Source organism: Gymnoscopelus braueri (assembly GCF_963280865.1).
Source record: "Gymnoscopelus braueri genome assembly, chromosome: 13".
Classification (NCBI taxonomy): domain Eukaryota; kingdom Metazoa; phylum Chordata; class Actinopteri; order Myctophiformes; family Myctophidae; genus Gymnoscopelus; species Gymnoscopelus braueri.
This window is the reverse complement of record NC_137615.1, coordinates 14,986,787-15,011,333: the sequence shown is the minus strand read 5'-3', so window position 1 is coordinate 15,011,333 and position 24,547 is coordinate 14,986,787. Positions and strand designations below refer to the sequence as shown.

General features: G+C 42.3%; 2 protein-coding genes across 2 annotated transcripts; both read right to left on the bottom strand.

Annotated features, from left to right (window-relative positions):
- Window positions 1–1,855: 1,855 nt before the first annotated feature.
- Window positions 1,856–5,958, bottom strand: myadml2 (myeloid associated differentiation marker like 2). The gene has a single exon (XM_080447330.1). It carries the CDS (start codon window positions 5,134–5,136, stop codon window positions 4,222–4,224), a length of 915 nt encoding a protein of 304 aa, XP_080303456.1. The 5' UTR covers window positions 5,137–5,958; the 3' UTR covers window positions 1,856–4,221.
- Window positions 5,959–10,516: 4,558 nt separating this feature from the next.
- Window positions 10,517–23,618, bottom strand: notum1a (notum, palmitoleoyl-protein carboxylesterase a). Its single transcript, XM_080447559.1, has 11 exons — window positions 22,745–23,618; window positions 18,675–18,727; window positions 18,272–18,367; window positions 17,781–17,841; window positions 17,569–17,627; window positions 17,131–17,233; window positions 16,833–17,024; window positions 16,159–16,256; window positions 15,432–15,579; window positions 13,151–13,198; window positions 10,517–11,337 (listed from the first exon to the last, which is right to left on the bottom strand). The coding sequence occupies exons 1-11, from the start codon at window positions 23,104–23,106 to the stop codon at window positions 11,028–11,030; spliced, it is 1,530 nt and encodes a 509-aa protein (XP_080303685.1). The 5' UTR covers window positions 23,107–23,618; the 3' UTR covers window positions 10,517–11,027.
- Between the last annotated feature and the right edge of the window lie 929 nt (window positions 23,619–24,547).

Below are 24,547 nucleotides of genomic sequence, written 5' to 3'. Positions count from 1 at the left end.
GATTTCTTTGCTGTTTTCTCTTTTCCATTTAAATACATAAATAAAAGCACTTTTGGATTCATTAATCCAACCTGAAGTGGGCCATATATATGTGTCTCCAATGCAAATCTGCTGCCAATGCCATGCCAATCAAACAAAGTTTTGGGGAAATTACCGGTGACCGGAACAGGAAACAGGTATGCCACCTTCTGCACAGAGCCTATAGGGTTTAAATGAAGCGTTTAGTAAGCAGTAAGCAATCTTTGGGGGGAGGGGGGGGTCTCATCTCAGTGCCAGTCAGATATTGTAAATTTGCTAAATAATTTGGCCAGGCTACATTGCTGGCCCACGCTGCCTGTTGGCCACTTTTGAACACGCACAAATCTATCACTGATCCTCACTTTGTGGAGGATGGATCAAGATCTGATCTGATCACCACACAAAAATAGCTCATAGATACTTGTGAATAATACTTATTAGGGACAAGATGTTAAGGTTTGGTTTTCCACACAATATGCTCTGAATGTGAAATGTGTTGTCTGATTCACTGACATTGCTCAAATAAACTGCAGTGTAAAAAAAAATCACTGTGTGTAACTTTACTTGCCCTCAAGTGGGGATGTTAGAACGTCAAGTGTTGATAATAATGTGGAAATGCTGCCCTCTACTGTTGGTCTACAACCACTGCTGTCCTCTCTGAGGGCCAGAATGGAGACTATTTCACTATTGGCCTATAAGGCCTACAGCAGGGGTCTTCAATGTTTTACTGGCCAAGAAGGACCCCTCAGCTGTGAGAGCTGAAGCAGGGACCCACACTGCATAGGCTACTGTATAAACTGTGTTGCAGATTCAACTTTTAAGGTGAGGTTTCAAAAGTCACACGCGCTAGTGCACTGCAAAACCGTTAACGCTTACTACACACTATGTGGTTTAGGTGCACACATACAGATCAACTCAACAGTATGCATATAGTGGCACGACTGCTGTCTGCTTCCAACCTTGGTCTGGACCACACAATGAAAAATACAATTAAAATCAAGTGGAAGTTTAGTTATCAGTTTTGCCCTCACATCTGGCCAATAATCAAGTTCTTGGCAGCTTGTCATCGACAGAAAAGGGGGGGAGGGACCTTGCTCAGACAAGCTTGGAGCTCGTGTTCACACAAAAAGGAACTATGAAAAAGTGAGTGAGCACCTGTTTTTATAGGGGAAGAGGTGATCAGTGAACTGCTCACACCTGAGTAATTGGGGGCGTGCACACAGAACCCTGAATGTGGACAGGTCTCCCTGTTACATAAGGTGTTTTTTTGTTGTTGTTTTACACAAGATATTTTCTATGAATATGTTGGATTCATGTTAATGTGTAAAATCTTAGGACCCCCTAGGGGTCCCGTACCCCTGTTGAAGACCAATGGCCTACAGGGCTATTCATGTAGGATGGGCACAGGAAAGCTTTTTTTTGCTTCTGGAAACAGAAAAAAATTGAGAACCAATGCTCTATTGTAATATATAGCATAATAATAACGATTCAGAATGACCAATCACAGAATCTGATCAAAAATAAAGAAAATGAACAAACAGAGCATTTGTGATGTAAATAACGGTCAATTTCGGACCTTTTCGACCTTAACTAAAGAGAAAAAATAATATAATAATAGAAATAATATTTGGACATTTGGCTCGGAACCAAAATATATTATGTGTCAACAGCAAGACATTTATTGATAAGAGAGAATTAGGGACAGAAAAAAAGACAAAAGTATAATAATAAAAGGTTTATTTGTATAGCACATTTCAACAACAAGGCATTTCAAAGTACTTTACTCAAAACATTAACAGCATTAAGAGAATAAATAATAAAATAAAAGATAACACCATACATACAGTTTTCAGAACACCCTGTAAAGGCTCATGATTCAAATTTCAAGTAAGACAAATATGTGCGGGATGTGATCAGTACAATAATATAGAACAATAACACAGCAATAGAGATCAATACACACTGTTGAACTATAGTAAATGTTCATTAGAAATGTCTCTGTTTATTTTCCTGATTTAAACCTTTTGGAGATTGTAAAATATATACAGTTACCTATGTTGTATCTTTTTCTCTGGGGCAAAAGGTTATCTACATATAGGAAATATGTAGATATTTTAGACTCTTGTCTGTAGCGTAAGACAGAGACATACAGTATATTGTGTTTTTGTCAACTGAATGTATTATGTTTAAGCATGTTAATATTGCATTAAGCTCTATGTGTCTATTCTTACCTGTAGTGAGTTCAGGTCACACATCAGGTGACATAGAGTTTATTGTTTTAAATTGACCTGACTGACGAAGATCCGCCATAGATTGAAACATTGTGTCAATAAAGGAAGTCTGAATATTGTCTTGGTGCGTGGATTTTACTTGTCTCAAACTAGTAAAGCCCACTGTAAAAGTGCAATGCACTTATCCCAGCACCCACTGTCGTATGTGCTTATAACTAACTCTCTGCTAATAGTTAACAGCCATGCAGACAAACCACTTAAACCCTGTACTTAGTTGGCTGGACCTAGGCCCCCTACTATTTTCGCTCTTCACCAAAGAATTCACCAGAAAATAGCTATCCACATGCTCACAATGCACGCCTTGTGAGCTTGTAGATCTGCTTATTTCACCGAAATGGTTCTATCAAGGTCTAATACCTGTTCTCTCACTCAAAGCCATTCACATGGAAACCAAGAGACCCAGTTTATTGAGCAGATCAGAGATATGGAACAAGTATGTTTTATTACATTCCATTTGACTGTCAATGTGCTTAGGAAAAGAATAATCTGCTTGATACTATATCCTCAATACTGCAATTGTAATATTAATCTTCATATCAATATTGCACATAACATTCAAATTATAAAATCAAAAGCGTATTGAACTTTTCAATATTTATTATTTTTTTGTAGTATGGGGAGATGATAGTTTAGCACTTCAATACTATTGGAACAGTTGGCAGAATTATAATTTAAATAGTCTATCAGTCAAATGGAAAAAAAATTATAAGATATATAATTTATAGCAGAAATAATTTAGGATAAATATCAGTTGTTAGTCAAATATATATATAAAAAACCTTTCTTATTCCATTCATAAAATATTTTCAGTGTATATTGGAGACTTAACTTATATGGCTGCTAGTTCTTCAACCGTTCAGCCAATCTCAAAAGTGTTCAGTTCTCTCCCCTTTATGTTTGAGACCACTGATGACGTTTAAGTATTATAAAAGAAAGAGAATGCATTGAGATAAACCCAACATTACCTCTGAAGGCAACGTGGCTAAAATCTGCTCATCAGCACAACACACATAGCAGGGATTTCCTGCCCACTGCAAAACTGGGGGAAAGCCTTATAGGCAATATGTATCATAAATAATATTATTAGCTTTGCTGCATATGACAGATGTTTAATACTAATTTAATACTAATAGAAATAAACACTTAAAAAAAAGAACACACATCATGGAATAATCAATCTACTACATATGGCTGAGTCCTTTACATGGATGCAAGTGAACTGGGCCCAGGTGTGAGCTGGGCCTGCAGGAGATGGGCCCTGTTCAAATGTATATCTGTAACAACCTGTATAGGCTACTAAGCATTGTTCATGCTAAATACCTTTCTTTGTCCATAGCTGGGGTGGGAGGTGATGTGTGTGCTTGTAAAATTACAACATTTTGAGACACTGTGAACCAAATGTAACCCCAGTAAAAAAAAAGAAGAATTGAATGGTGGAGTGCCTCTGGGGCACCGCCAAATTCCCAGTGAGACCGGATGTCTACCCGTTTACTCTCCTTCAGCCCTCCTCTTCCGGTGGCGCTCCTTTGTTTTCATTCCTAATAACAACAACTCTACACGTTGTAATGGGAGTTGCCGACAGATTCAGCTGCAGAGCTCTGAATCTGTCTTGAGAGATTACCCCAGAAGTGTTTCTTTGAATAGTAAAATTTGAGGAAAGGGGATTTGCATTCAAAGCTTCTTACCAAATGTAACCTCATAAGATACTTCTATGACCCATGACCCTGCCCAGTTTTCTCATGGGCCCAGTTCTCCCACAAATACCCAGGCCTGGTTATCTCAGGGGTCCAGTTCTTCTGAAACCCTTCATTTGGGTCTGACTGGACAGAGCGTTTTCCGGTGAGGCCTCAGTTTTTCTGTTCGTCTATGTGTCTCTGAGGTCAAGGGTTACTCTAATCAAGTGTAGAGTTTATCAGACAGCAGCTTGGTTGGAGATAAAGCGGATCCTCTGGGAATAGACCAGGTCAATGAAATAGAGAATCAAGTTGACATTGCTAAAGACCGCCACCACCACCTTGGTGTCCCAGGTACACTGCTCCGGTGGGCAGTCTGCGGGACGGTCTGTGTTGCCGTACTTTTTGTCAAAGCTGAAGATGGGCCAGATTAGTGCGGTGCTGAGGTACAGGAGCACAGCGAAGAACGTGTAGACGACCACGAAGCGGTCAAAGGGGATGCGCAGGGCAGAGGTCTTCCCCGACACGGTCACTACCACCACTACCACAGTGATGGAGAAGCACAGGCTGTAGACCACCACACAGTACTGGGTGGCGATGAAGTTGGTGTACTCGCTGTTGTTGGCCAGGGCCCCGAAGATGATGCAGGCCACGAAGGCCTGAACCACCTTGAGTAGGCCCGACACGGTGGCCATGTAGCCCACCACCGTGCCCGACTTGGCCCGAGTCAGGAACACCTCCGCGCCGTAGGGGAAACAGCAGACACTGGAGCAGACCGTGACGGCGATCCGGTAGTTCCTGACCTCACAGTCCTCCAGGGGACACTCTGTCTGGAGGAAGTAAACCGGGTAGACGACAGAGGCCGTGACGTACATGAGCGTGGACAGCATGGCGAAGGCCACGGTGAAGTTGTCCCAGGAAATGGGCATGCAGCCGTGGAGCCGCGTCACGTCCACGGCGAATATCACCATTGTCACGGTGAAGCAGAAACACCACACGAACATACAGAAGTTCCCATAGCTGTAGCTGTATCCCGCACTGTGGGACACTAGGGCAATGATGGTGCAGCCGAGAAAAAGTTGAGTCATGCGAGCTGCGCCTAATAGTGACAGCACAGCTGCCTTGTTGAGGTAATGCCCTCCTTGGGAGTCCATGGTGTCTTTTGTCCCCTATACACACCACAGATTCTGCCCAGTGGAAGTTCAGGCCTCCACGTCTCTGCACGGGTGTCCTTGTGGCCTCCTGTTCTCCTTCGATGGAGACCTCGCCCTTTGCCTGGTTACTTTTTATAAATAGAATTGTGCCTAATTACAAATGTCTCTAGAAATCGTCCTGCGTGTGCTATGTAATTACTGGGGTGCACTGCAGATCTCAAGTTACATTGAGCCACAGCACCTTAAAACGCACAGTAGCTCAGAGTAGCAACAGCAAATGAGTAAGTAAAATAAAATAAAATAAACTTTTTCTGCTGTTATATTGGCATGCAATCAGTTTGTATTTTAAAAGTCTAATTTCAGTACATAATCATGATTAAGTAAGCTGCTCCATCAATTAATGTAATAATGAAAATGTAAAGCTATGTTGGAGATTCCGATGACATATTACCCTGGTCCCAAAAAAGACCACTGCTGTTTTCGTATCCTAAAAGGTCTTGTTTTCTCCTCGCTCTTTGTCTTTGTAGATGATCAAATGTGTCGCCGCAAAACCCCAAAGCGAAGCGAGATCTTGTCCAGAGCGTTGTCCTCAACAAATAGATCCAACTGCATAACGATCTTCAAACGACAGGCCTCAGTGCAGAACAGGTGGAAGAGTTTGTTGTCCTGCCTGTCATGCTTGGCTCGGTCCTCGTAATCCTTCCACTGCAGGCCCCTGACTCTCATGCGAAGTCCTCAAACTTTGTTCTCTCTCGACTCACACACTCAATCCCTCACACTTCCTCGCACACACACTCACACACACACAAACACACCCTCTCTTTCCTGTGTGTCAGAATGTGCGTAGAATGTTGCCAGGGATGCAATGAAAGTTTATGCAGAGCCCAGGGTTACAGGCCCCACCACCAGCTCTATAAATAGGGGGTCTATATTCCTCAGAGGGGTGGGGTGGGTGCTCACATGGCCGTCTGTGTCAGGGAGTCGATGTTGGGAGTCATATTTCTGGGGAGCGTCCAGAGAGACTAAGTCAGAGTGAAACTGTCATTTATGTACAGTATAATTACAGGGAACGAGCCAAAGGTTCCCATTTGAGCCAGGAATTACATATGGTGCAAAGGGATGATTATAATGTAGGCTACAGTAAGCTACAGCACGTTTAACCTATATATACACGGTGTGTGTGTGTGTGTGTGTGTGTGTGTGTGTGTGTGTGTGTGTGTGTGTGTGTGTGTGTGTGTGTGTGTGTGTGTGTGTGTGTGTGTGTGTGTGTGTGTGTGTGAGAGAGAGAGAGAGAGAGAGAGAGAGAGAGAGAGAGAGAGAGAGAGAGAGAGAGAGAGAGAGAGAGAGAGAGTGTAAATTGATTAACAGTTGCTGGAAATACTTTATTATGTTTTGTGTGAGTTTGTGCCACCACAAGCCAGCAGAATAACTTTAGTGTGCCTTGGCAGAGATTATATAAATCTCTGTTACTCAACATCATTGGTTCCCAAAATGGGGGTCGGGACCCCCAGAGGGGTCTTCAAATTATTTTGGGGGTTCCCCAGATGATTAGCTTAATGTGCTTAATTTTTTCACTCAACAGTAAACACACCATTATACAGTATAAGTGTATACCGGGTGTCTGCACATTTTTAGGTTGCCATTTAATGACTGTTAAGACCTTTATAATACCAAATTGTCAAATATTACGTAAGAAAGAGGCAAACTAGGCGAGGCGTTGTGAGCTTATAGATCAGCTATTTTCACAATATTTATCTGTGGAACCAAACTAAATGAAACGCCTACAATTCCAAGTGCTTGTCAGGGGTGGGGGGGTCCCCAGTTCAAATATATGATTATTTTGGGGGGTCAGGGCCTGAAAGGTTTGGGAACCCTTGCTCTACACGGAGGGATGGATGGAACACCATTCTAACAAAGGACATGCCCTCATTTGGTGTTTTGATGATGGTGGTGGTGGAGACCACCAGTCATAAAATCTCCCATAGGTGTTCAATTGGGTTGAGATCTGGTGACTGTGAAGGCCATAGCATATATTATTATGATTCACATCATTTTCACTTTCAGATGCCCTGTAGATGGGGGCATTGTCATCCTGGAAGAGACCATACCACCACTCCCATCAGGGTACAAGTATTTCATCATAGCTGCCCGGAGCTTTTGTGTCCGGGTAGCTCAGTCGGTAGAGCTCTCACCTTCAGACCACAAGGTCATGGGTTCGATCCCGGCCACCGCCAACTCAGCGCATGAGTAGCACGGCTTGGGTGAGGTAAGTCGTGCGGTAAATTAAGTACTGGGAGCTGAGGATAGGTGTGGCGCTCCACCTCAGCAATCCATCTCCCAGGGGTCTAGCGCATTGTAACGGGGACAGACTCCCGCTTGTTACTCGGCTGATACCGACAATAAGCCACCTCCCGACCTACTTACAGGATAAAGGTGAGAATAACTATTGTAGTGATTGTCAGTGACCCTTCCCTCTTAGGGTACAGGTGGACCCAAGCCATGCTAGGACAATGCACTCCACAGAGCCACCAGACCCCCTCACTGTACAGATCTAGCGTTCAGGCCTGTACTGTTCTCTTGGTGTATGCCACACATGCACTCGCCCACTTGTGGAAAAATATGGGGAAGAATGACTCATCAGACCACATCTCTGTAGACCACTGTCTATGGTGTTTGTACTGTAGCACTGAACTCTCAAATGTGCATTTGTCTTTGTAATGAGGGGTTTGCACTGCAACCCTACTATGACATCCCTCTCTGTGTAGTTGTCGATGGACTGTTCTTTACGACTTATTTGATTAATTATGTCATGCAGTAGGCCTACACCTGTATGGTAGCGTTTCTCCCGTCATTTATTCAGGTTTTTCATTTCAATTGACACTCGTCATTTAAGCCAGTGGTTCTCAAAGTGGGGTGCAGGGACCTCCAGGGGTCCTTGAGGTGGTTCCAGGGGGTCCCCAGCAAAATGTGTTAATCTACCATACAAATCTGTTTAATCACTTTTTAGATATTTGAATATAGCCGATCTACAAGCTCATAACGCCCTGCAATGCGAAGTGTTATGAGAGTGTGTAGATATGCTATTTTCAAAGAAATCTTGAAATCTTGAAAAATCTTGAAAGAAGAATGTGAAAAACGTGTATTTTCAGATGGGGGTCCGCAGCCAAATATATATTAATTTGGGGGTCCTTGACATGAAAATCTTTGAGAACCATTGAACCAGAATCATTTAAGATACTAGAAACTCGGTTTCAGGGGCTAGGAGGATGTTGACCTTCATTTCTGCAATTGTTTTTGATTGTATAAATGGTCAAGGAGGGATGCAAACAAAAAACAAGAACACTTTTGTTTTTATCTTGAAATATCTGTAATGGGGCTTTTCTTAGGTCTGATACAAAGACATGCAATCAACACAAAGAGAAAAACAAAAACAGCAATATATTTACAATTTACAAAGAATCACTTCTCTGTGAAAATAGCACTTATAAATATGATTTACATAACAAAATAAATATGTAAATTACCAATGTAGCTTGAGTTTTTCTGTTAAAAAATATGTTACAGAATAAAATTACAATTAGTAATACCTTTTCTTCTCTGGTGTGATGTGAAATAGAGGTCCATTAAAAACATCATTTATGAGACAGCATTACATACAACATCATTATATTAAAAGGTGATTTCTATTATGAAAAATAAGAAGGGAGTTACAATAGTGAACACATAGTAAAATCCTCTGTTAATTCAACTCGGAGTGTAGAAATGGACCCAGATGGTCATTTGGGTCCATTTCCACACTCCGAGTTGAATTAACAGAGGATTTTTACCTGCATTTGAAAGAACCTATACAAATACTCAAAAATAATAAAATACATGATATTTGTCTCCCTTTGAATGCACCTTGCATTGATTGTGAAGAGTGGAATTACTGTGAACATCATGTTCTGACACAAGGTATATGCTAAGGCTGGGCAATTCACCGAAAATATATCGAAACCGACATTTAGAACCAATAACCGACTTCTAAGCACATCTTGCTTAGAGGTTAATCGAATAATTGATTATCTTATATATAATTTTATATTGTCTTTGTCAGGTGGAAACTTCATATGTCCAAAACTGTTTTCATTATTCAAATTCAAAAATAGCAAAGAATTGCAGATCGACATGCTCAAAAGCTTGTCGATCTGCTATTTTTGATACGTTTACGAAAAAATATAGAGATGAGAGATTTCAGCCCGACAGCAACGAAAATAGCAGTTGACAAAACATGATATTGATTTGAAGTCGTATCGCCCAGCCCTACTATATATATATATATAATATGCTATTCTTAAATTTGAACGCATGCCTGTCAGTAGCACTGCAGGAGGAGTTACCTCTACGGGACCTGCTCTTATCCCATATTTATCACAAGAAGAAAATAATGTCTGTTTCAACTATATCACTTAATATAGTTTATATAGGGTGCTGATTTTCTTTCTTTTTTCACAATATATTTAAATACTGAAAGCCAAACTGATCTGTAGCGTTCGATGGACTGGTCTTAACAGCTTATATGGAGTCTGGTGTTACATAATGGGTTGATTAGAACACTGGCTCTCAACGCCTGGTCCAGGGACCACCACAGTGGTCCAAAATGGACACTTTTAGGGGTCTGTAACTCCCGAGAGTGTACAAATGGAACATTTTGGTTCCATTTGTAAAGTCTCAAGCACTGAGGATTTTACAGTTTAGATGGGTGTTCCTGGTTGGTCTTTAGTCATTTCAAGGACCCACAGTTTGATATGCAACAGGCCACAGCCTCCCATTTTATTTTACCTCTGGGACCCCAATGTACACTGCAAAATCCTCAGGGTTAATTTAACTCCGAGAGGATACAAATGGACCGGTAAGGGTCCATTTGGGTCCCCTGGTGGTCCCCTGGTGGTCCCTGGACCCGGCATTGACATTGAGAACCAGTGGATTAGAAGAGACCTTTTTGGGTGTCTCTACCGTCCCACACTGCCCTCTAGAGGTAATGTCTCTTACTGTCCCTTAATAATCCAGTGCTTTGCTCATTTCCGTGTGCCCGTTCTTTCCTTGAAATAAACCACCGCGCGACAAAACGTAGGATGAGCCCAAATATAACAGACAGCCTTTAAACAAAATGTTTTAACTTTATACACCCTATAGTGACTACTTAACAAAGACAGCATTCTTAAGTCATTGTTGTCGTTAGTTATGTAAAAAAAATAAAACAAAATAGTAAAACAAAACCAAACAAAAAAAACAGACAAACAAAAAACAACAATGAACATCCTTAAAACTGGATTACATTCGTGATCTTTTGTGTGTGTGTGTGTGTGTGTGTGTGTGCGTGTGTGTGTGTGTGTGTGTGTGTGTGTGTGTGTGTGTGTGTGTGTTTCGTTTTTTTGTTGTCGTCTTTTACAACCAAAAAGATAAGTTAAGAGGAGAGTAGCAGAGAGGTGTGCCTTGTCATGTTGACATGTTGCCCCTAGTACTGTGCTTATCATCAGCAGTACTGGGTTGTGAGAAGCTGGGTAAAGAAAGCATGGGGGCAGATGGGCGGGACATTGAGGGTCTGAGGGTTTGTTTCGTTTTTTGGGGGGACTGCACGTTGAGCTGAGGTGATGACAGGAGGGAAATGGGCTTAAGGTGCAGGGAGTGATATGAGCTGGAGGTATCAGGTGTGGGAGACCGGCCAGAGAGACCAGTCAGCACTATTCTGGGCTTAAGCCTGATTTATACTTCTTCGCATCTCGCGTCGAAAATACGCGATCTACAAGCGTGCCAACGCGTCGATCGCCTACTTTCACCGCGTGACACCGCGGCCACGCGACGGCGTATAAATTAAGCGTAAGCTTGAAGAGTTAAATGTAAATGTCCTTTTAGCTGCCGCTGCTGAGCATGCCCAGTAGCTTGCTGGGGTCCATGCCTTGCTGCTGGGCCATCTTCTGCACGTCGAAGCCCATGTGCATGAGGAACTGGATGACGTTCATCTCCTGTCCCGTGAACTGGTCTCGGATGGTGGGGCAGGTGGGGTTGCAGTGCGGCCAGGGGCAGCTGTCGATCAGATGCACGGGGCAGCCTTTGGGCGGGGCCTTGTTGTTGTTCCTGTTGTTGTCGTGCAGGCTGCGGTCCCAGCAGTGGAGCGCCCGGGGCAGGGAGGTGCCTTTGACCTGGATGTCGATCCAGTAACTGGGACGGAACACAAGAGGGCGCCGTCAGCTCACAGAATGAAACACTATTTAAGACTAGAACTGTGGGATAACTTATTTACAAGCCACAACACGTTGCAATGTGACATGTATTTTTGGGCGGTGAAACCGCCCCTATAAGTGAGATTTGGAAAAATGTACAAATATCTTGGGCAGTGAAACCGCCCCTAAAAGTGAGGTTTGGAAATTTGTACAATTATCCTGCGCTGTGATTGGCCAATCACAATCTATTCAGGACTGTGATTGGCCAGTGTCACATGACACATGTGCATAGCCCTATATAAGCAACCATAACTTAAAAAAAACCATAGTTTGGTTTTTTTAAAGTTATGGTTTTGTCCATCATAAAGAGTGTTTCAATAAATGTATTTATCCATACAGTATTGTGGTTAGCTAGGAAGACACCGCCCACTTCACACAGGGTGTGATTTTATTTAATAGATATTTTATTTTTAAATAGAAGTGCCTTTGACGGATACAAAATAGGTGGGCACTAGGGACAACTGGGCACCTCGATGTAAAATTGGCTATTTTGTCCAAAATGTTAAAAAATCTAATATTTGAAAAATTAGTATACATGGTGTGAACATGCACGGTACATCATTATCAGACTTAATTTTATCCTTCAACTTCTTGTTTATGCCCCCAAAATGACTGGATATACAGGTTTTGTAGCAATTGTACAAATATTAGACCTTAATTGTCAAATGTTTAAATATGTTCTAATCATGTATACTTTACTTTACTTAAAATCATTTTCCAAATATTTTATTGTTTAATATTTTGGAAGAAATAGCCAATTTAATACAGAGGTGCCCACTCTTTCTTGGTGCCCACCTATCCTGTTACCCCTTTGACTTTGACACATCAAGTAACTGGGACAGAACACAAGAGGGCGCTGTCAGCTCAAAGAATAAAACACTAGCAAGACTAGAACCATAGTTCTCAAACATTTTCATGTCATAAAAAACATTTTCATGACCCCTAAAATGATACATATTAGAATACGGACCCCATTTGAAAACATTTTGTTCCAGGGACCCCCATACGATTAGTGTTCACAATTAAATAGGGTTTAAGTGGTTGAACTGATTTGAATGCTACTGCATATTAACTCATTTTGCTGGGGATCCATAGGAGCGGCCATAGCTGAATGGGTAGAGAGGCCACCTGGAAACAGAGGGTTTGTTTACATAGTGCCAGTAACAGTTTGATTCCCGGCCCCTGCAATGTGTTGAGGTGTGCCTGAGCAAGACACTTAACCCCTAACTGCTCCCCCCTGCACTCAGGTCTGACCACTTGGGCATGGGTGAAGATGAAAACGGAATTTACCCCACTGGATCAAATAGGTATACATTTATTATTATTATGACCCCTGTAATTCATTCAAGGGCCCCTGGGGGTCCCTAAGACCCAACTTTGAGAACCACTGTGCTAGAACCTCTCAGCAGACCCCTTTCACGGAACGTCACAGGTCATGTTCATTTTGGAGGAAAAGCAAGTTTACAAAGAAAATTAGGTAATGTATCTTTTCTTTGAAACCTTGAAAATGTATTTTCCTAGCGCCAATAAGAACTTGAAGTATAGTACGTTGGTTCCATTGATCCAAGTTGGAACACGATCGATTGATTGACCATTAAAATAAACATGCTCGGAAAATGCACGCGGCTCACCCATCTGAGATTTTCAAGTGGTCTCTGATCCAGAAAGGGTCAGGATGGAACCGCTGATCTAAACATTCTACATTCTACACCGATGAGATGGAGAATTGAGAAAACAAATAAATTACTCACTTTCTGGTGATGACTTCATGTGATAAGCAGGCTGGAGCAAACATAGCCCTGTACAATGAACAAGACAAAAAGACACAAGAGAATGAATGGCCAACAAACCACACAGCATTCTATGTTAAAGGGATAGTTCACCCCCAAAATGACTTTTTTTCTATCGATTAGTCACTACAATATCTAAGTCTCCATGGGGTGACTTATCGATAGAAAAAAAGTACATTTTTGGGTGAACTATCCCTTTAAACACGTTTTTTATTTAGTTGACCGGGGACCCCCAGGGCTCTATAGTTGGTATTGGGTTTAAACACACCGCAAAATACTTAAGAGTTCATTTAACTCACGTGTCCATCTTTACACTCAAGGGGGCATTATTAAATGAACACTCAGGATTTCACAGTGCAGCTACAACTAGGGTTGCCAAATACATGAAATTCAAATAAGGGACACTTACTGCTAAGACAATTAAGGGACGCCCAGAAAAAATCTCACTGTATATGTACAGTTTTTGTATATTATATAGTAACCACTTGAACCCCAGCATCCATACTCTGGGGGGAACATTAGCCAGAAATTGCAGATCACACAACGCGTCGCGTTTTCAACGTGTTGTGAGCTTGCAGATCGGCTATTTTTGGCAAAGATATTTGGTGTAGACAGAAAAAAGCGGTCCAAGTACAGAGACAGCTCAGGTCCAGTTTACCAAGTGTGTAGGAGTTTAAGTGGTTAACAACCTGTATTATAGTGTATATGAGCTGTTTGAACTAGTAAGATGCGTGTCAATGATTGATTCCCAAAAATAGGGAACAAAGTGTGTCCATTATAGTAAGTAAGTAAGTAAATTTTATTTATAAAGCACCTTTCGAAACAGTGTTACAAAGTGCTGTACAATGGAACATAAAATACATACAATTAACAAGATAACAACAGGGTATTATAGTACAAAAAAAAAATTGTGAAAAGTACAAAACAGCAAGGATAAAAACAAAAGCATTGACCTATGTGAGTCAGGTCTTCAAATGACAAAGTGCTTACGAAACAAAAGTGTTTTAAGCATTCTCTTAAAACAATCAACCGACTCAGCATTTTTTAATGCCAGGGGAAGGGCGTTCCACAGTGTGGGAGCAACTACTGCAAAGGCCCTGTCACCCTTTGTTTTTAGATTGGACGCGGGTATCTTCAAAAGGCCTTTGTCAGAGGACCTGAGGGACCTCACCTTGTCCTTAGGGGGCAGTAGGTCAGCAATATAAAGTGGTGCTAGCCCATGTAGAGCTTTATAGGTGGTTAACAAGATTTTAAAATCTATCCTGGACCTAATTGGTAGCCAGTGAAGTGCGGCTAACACTGGTGTTATGTGTGCTCTGCGATTAGTGTTGGTGAGAATTCTGGCCGCCGTGTTCTGTACTAGTTGAAGTCGTGATAGTGACGCACGGCTCAGAGTGGTGTAGAGTCCGTTGCAGTAATCAAGACGGGAAGAGACAAATGCATGCATGATTTTTTCCAGGTCTTGAGATGTGATAATTGATTTTATTTTATTAATGTTGCGCAGATGGTAGATGGTGATTATCAGCTCAATAAGGCATTGGTTCTCAAAGTGGGGTCCGGGGACCCCCAGACGTCCTCCTTGGGGGGGGGGGGCTTCCAGGGGGTCCCCAGCAAACCAATAACCACTTAATCCATTTATACGTTGGCTATACAAAAATAGCAGATCTACAAGCTCAAAAGCACGTCACTTCGTGCCGTGCTGCGAGCTTGGAAAAAATCAAAAATTTTCTGAAATTCTTTTTTACATAAATCTTCTCTTCTGGGGGGCCCCTGGCACAAAACCTTTTCAGATTTGGGAGTCGTTGACATGAAAAAGTTTGAGAACCACTGCAATTAGGGACACGTCTTTTAGTTTCCAAATTAAGGACGATTCTGTATTTCAAGGCACAGTTGGCGACAGTGGCGCGGGAAGGGGGGGGCTATGGGGGCTGCAGCCCCCCTGGTGATGGGAGCAGCCCCCCTGGTGATGGGAAGAAAAAAAAAAAAAAAAAAAAAAAGTTTTATTTTATTTTATTTTTTATAATATATATATATTTTATGGATCATAGCAGTCTGTTACGGTCATGGATGAACTTCAACCTGGTGTTTACACTGTCTTTCTGCCTTTTTGTGTGGGGAAAAACACAGAAAACCCCCCAAAAAATCGCAAAAAAATCGCGCGCCCGCGCGATTAAGGACTTCCCGCGCGCCTGGTTGGCGACCCCCTATAGCTAACAATGCATGCAGTGGTGCTTCTGCTTACGGGACGTCTTTCAGAGTGTTCCTCAGCTCGATGCCCAGGTTCTGGATGTAGCGCCACTGGCCCTCCTGCACGGGCTGACCGGTCAGCTGGATATTATCCACCGTCAACTGGGCCTCATCGAACAACCACTGGACCACAAACACAGGGCCTGCACACAATTCACACACAGGTGGTTAACACACACACACACACAAGTTTGTAATACTATACTTGTGAAGACTCAAAATTTAAGGACGTTTTTATTTTATCCCTCACTCTAAAGACGGAAATTGACTATATATAAGCTCTTAGGTCGGCAATTTCCAGTATACGACACCAGCTCACAACGATGTATGAATCAGGCATAACTCGATCCCTAACCTAACCTCCAACTGTCTAATGTGTTGAATATTTTCCAAATTGTAAGTCTAACTCCCCACATCTTTTTTGAACCATCAAACAGCATTTAATACAAGCGCGTGCGCACACACACACACACACACACACACACACACACACACACACACACACACACACACACACACACACACACACACACACACACACACACACACACACACACACACACACACACACACACACACACACACACACACACACACACGCACACACACACAGAGAGAGACAGAAACCAGCCCTTATGTTCAATTTGACTTGCAATGGTTTCCCATTAGTATGGCATACTAATTTATACAGTAAAGCACAACATTGCCATCTCAAAGCTCACTTTTTATTGATGGGAAGACTCTATATCCAAAGAAACAGTTCCACTCCTCTCCTTCGTGGGTCTGTCTGCACTTCTCTGGCACGACCCCTCCCCAGTACCTGATGGGAAAAGGTTAGAGGTCAGGGCACAATGTTTGTGTGTTCTATCCGTTGTAAACAGAACCAAAAGGAGGACCATTCATGTGAACGCTGATGAAGACATTTTTACAGCTAGCTAGCTGTCTACAAAGGGCCCAAGTGTCTGTCTGTCTGTCTGTCTGTCTGTCTGTCTGTCTGTCTGTCTGTCTGTCCGGGGCTAACCTCGCAAACAGCTGGACCCATCAGTGCCAAATTTTATAATGTAAAGCAAAGGTGATCGAACTGAAACCTTGCCCAAATTTGGAGTCATACTGTACATAATAGATATATCATATCGTGTTCACGATCACGCGTATTCACAATCACAAGATGATTGTTAGTTATCAATTCATGTTCCGCAATGATGTGAAAAAGGTGTCAGTAACTCAAATTGCTCTTCAACAAGAGAGTGAGGAACATTAATTTTCAGCAGCATTTACAACTAAAGGCACTTGAACGCGTGGTATTGTACGTAATGCCTTCCACTTCCCAACTCGGAAACATGCTAAACTAACATGACCTTTAGTATTCCACAGAATGGTTCAAAGGCTGCCTTACTTGATGCCTCTCTTGATGGTCTCGGTCGGGGCACAGCTGACAGTGTCGACGCAATCAGTGCAGTGGTACTGTTTGTTGTCCAAGAACCAGCCAGAGTCGGACAGGCCCCGCACCTGAATGGCAGTGTGGCCCAGACCCTCCAGCAGCTCAGCCACGCGGTCTACGTTCAGCAGGACGCCAGTACCGCCCGCACTGCAGGACGGATGCACACAAACACATGAGCACAATTATCAATACAACATGAGTTATTTATACGTTTGAATTCAAGGCGAAAATGGTACACAACACACAAACAAACCTGCTCCCTGCTAGCAGAAGGACCTTGGCGTTGTCCAGGCCTTTTGTGAGCAGGTCCTTCACCACTTCTTGAATGATCAGCGAGCCCATAAACGCATAGCCATCTGCAAAAGAGGAGGAAAAAGGATGCTGACACACAAGCTCTCAAAGTGTTTTGGGCAGAAGGCAGATCAATGTGCTGTGAGCTTGTAGATCAGCTGTTTTAGCAGAATGTTCGCCTATTATATATTTTAAAGCCATTTTGCAATAAGGGGGCCGCAGCAAAAGTATATGTCTATTTGGGGGTCCTTGGCATGGAAAGGTTTGGGAACCCACTGCTAGCATTGTGCAACAACCATGCTGATATAAGCGGAGGGAACCGAACATTGTGCAACAACCATGCTGATATAAGCGGAGGGAACCGAAGACGTCATTTTAAGTTTATTTACTGAGGGCTTACTCTGGTCCGTTTTGGCTGTAGCTCCACTCCACACATCACTGGAGCAGTAGGGGACGAACCTGCAACAACAACCGAGCACAACATAATATCATATGTTAAAGGCCTCTTAACATGTTTATAATTACAAAGCTGCAGGATGTTAAAAACTGCACGCTGTCATTATGCACTCGAGTGCTATCACACACACACACGCTCACAGGGGGCAAACTTACACCATGTTGGCGTTCCACCAGTGAGGGTTCTCCTCAGGCAGTGGAGACAGGATCCCCGTGCCTGCAGAGACGACCAACAACAAGGCAATGGAGAACATGTATCATTAGCCATTCCGCCACTCCCAGACACATCCCCATCTTCCTCATCATCACCACATGGATTATAGTTATTACACCACAATGAGAGAGGGAGGTGTCTCCGCTCCTGCAGCAAGCGGGCGCCAGGTAGCCCTGCGCTGCAGCTACATCATGACTGGGTGTTGCTCTCAATAACACAGCAGATAAGCATAGATACATCCGATCCTTCTCATTACGGCGAACTTCACAGTGGGCCTCTCTGTACTTTGATTCGTTTGTGCGACGGGAGCCAAGCGAGACTGACTGCCTGCGCTACAGGCTACAGTCCAACGCGTCGCACCGCATGCTAGGTGCTGACGGCGGCGTGTGTGCTACAGTGCGGCGGTCTATAGCCGTCTCCAGCAGGGGCTGACCTGTTTTGGTTTGGGCCCACTTGGACGAACTCATCAGCCTCCTCATGGTCTCATAGCGGCTGTCGCAGTTATCTTTGTTGAAACAGTACCAGCCACCTTGACGGAGCAAACAAACAAAAAAACAAAACACACAGACAGGTGTTATTTCTCACTTTCAATGTAAACCTCAGACCAGGTGATGCCAGAGCAACCGTGGACGTGAAATGCTTAATTTATACTTAAAATAGCCGATCTACAAGCTCAACAACAACATGTCACGATGCGACACAAGACCGTAGATCTGCTACTTTCGCCGTATGACACCGGCACGTGACACTTGCGGGCAACTAAGAGTAAATCAAGCCAAATGGACTTCAGGAAGGAAGGAAGATAAGGAAGGACTGATTAATTGGTGATTGCTTACCCTCGAGGAATATCAACCACCGCCTGCTTCCTCTGGATTCTTTCAGATAATACCTTCAAGAAATAAAAGAGATAAAATCAGAACAAACCAGCGCGAAACAACATATGTCACTCTATGAATGCGTTTCATTTTGGTCATGCCCAATACAAGAGTCAAAATAACAGCAGGGTGACATGCAGCAGAGCATATCCACTGCACCTGCTCAGAGAGAGAGGGATGAGATAAGAGAAGGATGAACACTTGACAGTTAACACCCGTATTGACCCTATTATGCCCTCATAGGATGTATCTAAGCATGAACATGCCTGACATCAGGATCATTCTTTATCTTCACCATCATCACTAAATGGTGACTTGTTACAGTGTGGACCTTTATCTCCACAAGTTGGCAAAACAGGGAAAAGGCTATTTTGAATCATCAGGTAGAAGCCTAGATAAACAATCTAGTGAGTGATGAAAACATCAGATAGAGGACTTCCTTCCTGGCCCCTATCGTGCACGGCATGGCGCTAGTCCTCACACCTAAGTGTGTGCGGCGGTAGGAAGTAATGTACTGTCCTATCTTCTACCATTTCTCTGAGCTCATCATCCAACAATGTCCGCATACACAACCTGGATAAAATCAGTGCAAGAATGAAAACAAGGTGCATGGTGAAACAATGGAGCGATGGTTCGATCAGAACGGATACACTGCACTGAGATGGTTTGTATCTGTTAATCAATCATTACAATTAATAATGTATCTAATCTACCCTGCAAATGACTAAACTCCTGTAATGGCCAAATAGTACATTGCGGCAGCATCAAAGAAAACACAATGGGTGAAGGCTTTGCATCGTTTGCTCAGACTCTGAATCATGCTCTGGCAGGCTGCATTTAATGTCTAATATTATTAAGAGCAGGCTGAGGAGAGTGCACTTTAGCTTCCAGAGAGTTGAATAGTGAGAGCGGGCTTGGTAGCAAACCAAACCATAAGGGCGCGATACTGGCTCAAGCCTCTTAGATTAAAATGACCATACCGGTGGTCTGGCATGTTTAGCCCATCTTCTACTACTCACACTTGACATTACTGCCGATCATTTGCCAAAGCATACCATGGTTTGTTTGATTCAAGGAAGCCATTGGACTCATTTCAGTATGGTATGAAAATCAATGTGCAGAGACTTGCTTAAGATAGAATCAATGTGCAGAGACTTGCTAGAGATAGGTAATATTTATTTACAAACGTCTTTGACAAAATAACCATGCAAAATGTTACCCGACTTGATTCAGGTAACATTTTAATGACTTTGGAGAAAAAATAAAACCATCAAACAGGGAAATGGTCTATTTTTCTATATGTCTTGAGATATGGTAAAAGCTTTGAATAGACACCAGTGTGGCCCTTTAACAAGTGAAGGTTCTCACTCATGTCACTTTAAATTCCACATAGTTCAATTATTGTGATATAACAGTGTGTACAATTGTGCTAACTGTGAAATATTGTCTGTATGTTGTAGCAGGATGTGCCTACAGTAGCTGGATGGGCTAGCATTATCTTGTCTGTAAATAACTGAAAGGGCCATCTGCCAACAATCGTCCCCAGTACTTTGTCCCATTGCATGCTGCCTTCCTGAAAGAGCTAAGAGCTTTACAACTCCAGTGGGCCCACTCTCTCCATCAGGCACGTTAAGGTTTAACACAGGAATTAGACAGGATAATAAATCCATCAAGCGATCTATACAGTATCAAGAGTACAACCCTGCCCTTCATTGAACTGGCCTGCGATAAGTCCTAATGCAACAGCATTAGGTGTACAAAAGCAGACACAAAAGCTTCCTGGTATTCCACGTGCAACGCACACAGAATTAAACAGCGATTTGTATACGCACTGTAAAAAGAGTTTTCAATTTATTTAACCCTGAGGGTGTACAAATGTAACCAAATGGACCCGATTTTGTAAGGATAAATTAACACATGATGATTTTACTGTGTACTGTAAATATCAGTGAATGCAAATATAGGACTAAATTGTGCATCAGCCATAGCAAATAGTGCTAAACAAAGTGAAAACATTTATTACCAATACTGCATTATTTCTGTCAACTTATGTGGCCCTTGCCTTTCCACAGGGACCCACGTTGTTGTAAACTTTATCCAACTGGATACAATACAAAATGTAATCTGTTTCTCATACAAGCAGAAATCCTAAAAGAGCCTGTTAAAGTATAATGCATCATGCAAAGACATGTGGAATAACAACAGCAACAACCGTCAATAACCCGGATAGCACTACCTTCCACAGAAAAGGATTGCCTTTCATGCCGCTCTCATGCCTTAATTTAATTTGGTCAGCATAATTTCGACATCAAAATAATTTGGATTAATGGATTAGCTGGTGAATCACAGCAAACAAATAGGACAAATGCGCCAGAGTCTACACCAGTGACTATTGTCTACTCATCTGTTTGTCTTCATTATTACACAATAGGAGAGACAGTAGATCTATCTGTCTGATATTAAAATGCTTTTAGTGTCATGGTTTATCCCTCTTTTAAGTAGGCCTCCTCACTGCCAAATACTCAAGTACTTAATGACATTGTCAAGAAGAGATGTCAAAGCAATACAGCAAGTAAAATACTGATTTATTATAGGCCTATTATACAGTGAAGAATGTAAAACTCGACCAAGATCACTCCCAGCGTTAATTTAACTGTATGGTCTGTCTACAATGTATGTATGTACACCAACCTCATTAGGTAGTGTATTATTTTTTTTTTATGGGAGTGGGGGTCCAGTTCAAAGCCTAGTTCTACTTTGTTTTGTAGGATCCAGTAGCCTGCACATACTGTATAAGCCTAACAGTGAAATTACGAAAACAGAAAAGTACTTGTGGTAAATAGACCTACTGTAAGTCCCAATTCAATAAAGTCAAAGCAAAGAATCTCCATCAATCTTTTATCAAGGGACACATACATGAGAGAGAGAGAGAGAGAGAGAGAGAGAGAGAGAGAGAGAGAGAGAGAGAGAGAGAGAGAGAGAGAGAGAGACTAAAACATAGCCCATCATATCTAAAACCATCTCCAAAGCAAACCCTTGCATTCTAATTTGGAGCAAAGGAAATGAAGCATCGGCCATGTGGCTCGCCACATATTTCACGCTTCACTGACGCAAAGCAGCTGTCTGTCTCCCGAATCAAGCGTAGCCTCTCTCTCTGCTGCTCTTTCCCCCCTCCCCACCTTGTTGTTTTGTATTTCCCCTATTTTAAGCAACACGTACAGGTCTAACGTCTAAATATATATAAAGTATGTACTGTAGGCTAGACCCCAAAACACAGAAGAAGAATAATTTGTGCACCACACGTCTTTTTTAGTTGGTTATGTGCAGTGGCTCCCCGCAGGGCAGGTGTTGGCCACCAAACCTGCACAATAAAGAGCGTCAAAATGGAACCAAATGGGCACTTTATTGTCCACTGGTTGGTTCCCTTAAACGTTTTAGCTCGAGGCCCAAAGGAGAGAAATTAAGACGTTTGCCCGGACCCAAACTAGTGAAAATAGCAGATCTACAAGCTCACAACATTGTGAGCTTGTAGATCGGCTATTTTCACTGCTTCTTAAAACATTTTTGTTTTCGAATTTATGGAATTTCTAGGATTTTTCCCATTTATTTATGTAACTACTTGTTAAAATGTCAGAATTAGTTCTTAATTGATGATTTTAGGGGGGGGGGGGTCAAATCTTTTGAAATAATTAAAAACTAAATGTGGGAAATTAAAAAAACAAGGGGATATTTACTCGCGACCCATAAAAATGGACCCGCGACCCACAAATGGGTCCCGACTCACCATTTGGGGACCATTGCTTTATACTGTTCCATTTGGTTCCATACACTCTCTCACGGCTAAATAAACACAACATGAATGTTGTGTTTGTTTAGTGTGTACATAATGTAGCAGAGAGTGGCTCACAGCCTCAGCCTGATGACCTAAAGGTCTAATATCTCCCCCAGAGAGTAGCCTACAGAGGATTCCCTTTAGTCTAGCGGACCCTGGTTCGAATCCCGGGCGTTACACACAGTACATACATACGTACCCGGCGGGACTGCCGTCGTTGCACGTGACGGACGTATTGTCCAGAAAGTTCAGCTTCATGTCGTAGTCGAGCTTCTGCGCGGAGCACGGGTAGAGGGACTGCGCCAGGTTCTTCACCTGCGTCATGAAGTTGTCCATGTTCTCCTCCACGGCCGTGAAATCCAGAGGGAAGCTCTCCGTGGTGTGGTCGCCCCCACGCTCCCCCCGGTGCGTGGGAGAGCCCGAGGGAGGCTGAGACCGCCGCGGCGGTTGCGGGTTGCGACCGCCTCGGAACCTCCGTGCGCAAAGCACTAGTCCTCCGGACTGCAGCGAGAGGAGCACCAGCAGCAGCAAAGCGCACGAAATCATTCTGATCGCTGTCATCTTCTTCTCCCCAGAACAATAATGTAATTTTTATTTTTTAAATTTGAAAGTATTTGTATTTATTTAAAGATGTCCTCGGGGGCTCCCAAAAATATATAAAGTCTTTCTTCGGTGAAAATGCGTGCTATATTTATAGATGGAAGGGAGAAGGAAACATCAATTACGCACAATTTTTGGAGACGCCAGAAACTTGGCACTTGTTCCAAAAACGCATGAGTTTAAAGCAAAAGGTCTTGTATTTCAAAATGGGGGGAACATCTATTAAAAAATTGTTTTAAAAAAATTGTTTAAATCAAAGGTCTTTTAAAATGGAAAAAAAAAACTCAATGAAAAGATTGTAAAAAAGAAAAGAAAAAGAGTTTAAATCAAAGGTCCCTCGATCTCACTCCAACCGACCATAAATTCACCAGTTGTCTTGCCTTGGTAGTCGTCCCCTTCCAAGTATTCTTATGACTGGTGACACACACACAGCTAACACACAATACAAGTATTCAGCTACTGTTGAACGAAGCATGCAGGCTGTGGAATGATAACACTCAGTGCCATGCTCTTGAATTTTATTCAAACTTTCCCCCCTTGTCTGTCCCTCCATCAGCCAATCGCAGCGGTGGGCAGGGACTCGATTAACGTTGCCAGGTTTTGCGAGAGAAACAAGAAACCAGGTATATGAAAACAAGCCCAAAAGAAGCGAGCCATTCGCCCTTTAAACATGAATATACATTAATATACATAAATGTTCACAACGTGTCGTGATAAGACGTGTTGTGAGCTTGTAGATCTGCTATTTATTTGTTTTAATCTTGTGGAAAATTTGAAACATTTTAACAACACAAATCTTATTTTTATTCATTTGGGGGTCCTTGGCGTGAAAATGTTTAAGACCTGATTTAAACAACATTAGTAAAAAATAAAAAAAATAAGCCCCAAAAAAGCAACTACTCTTTAGAAACAAGCCCAAAAAACCGCAACCCACCAATATTTACAAGCAACTTTACAGAAAAAGAACCTCAAAGTCGCTTATAATACGCGGACATGGCAACACTGGACTCGAGTCATGATCAAGCGTGGCAGACTACACTACCCCGTTTTAATTTATAGAGGGAAAAAATGTCCATGCGTTGGTTCTTTTGATCCGCGATGTTTTATTTGATGTGGTGGCTTTTATTGGCTTTGAAATGCCTATTTCCCATTCCACACAAATTTATGGAGTGAGAGTAGGCATCTTGTTACACACTCTCGCCTTGAATTAAGTGGGGAAAAATACACAACACATTATGATCAAAACTCATCCAGAATAGAATATTTAAAATAACCGTGCATTATTATTATTATTATTATTATTATTATTATTATTATTGTTAATTTACTACTACTAGGCTACTACAGTGGTGGAAAAAGTACTCAAATGTTTTACTTAAGTATAAGTATCAATACTGCAATA

Excerpts from the sequence above, each read along its gene's own strand:
- myadml2 (XM_080447330.1), bottom strand. The coding sequence starts at position 5,136 with ATGGACTCCCAAGGAGGGCATTACCTCAACAAGGCAGCTGTGCTGTCA.
- notum1a (XM_080447559.1), bottom strand. The coding sequence starts at position 23,106 with ATGACAGCGATCAGAATGATTTCGTGCGCTTTGCTGCTGCTGGTGCTC. Across the intron at positions 18,728-22,744 it reads AACGACGGCAGTCCCGCCGG|GTATTATCTGAAAGAATCCA; the intron begins GTACGTATGTAT and ends TATTTCTTGAAG. Across the intron at positions 15,580-16,158 it reads AGTCTTCCCATCAATAAAAA|GCCCTGTGTTTGTGGTCCAG; the intron begins GTGAGCTTTGAG and ends AATTGTGTGCAG.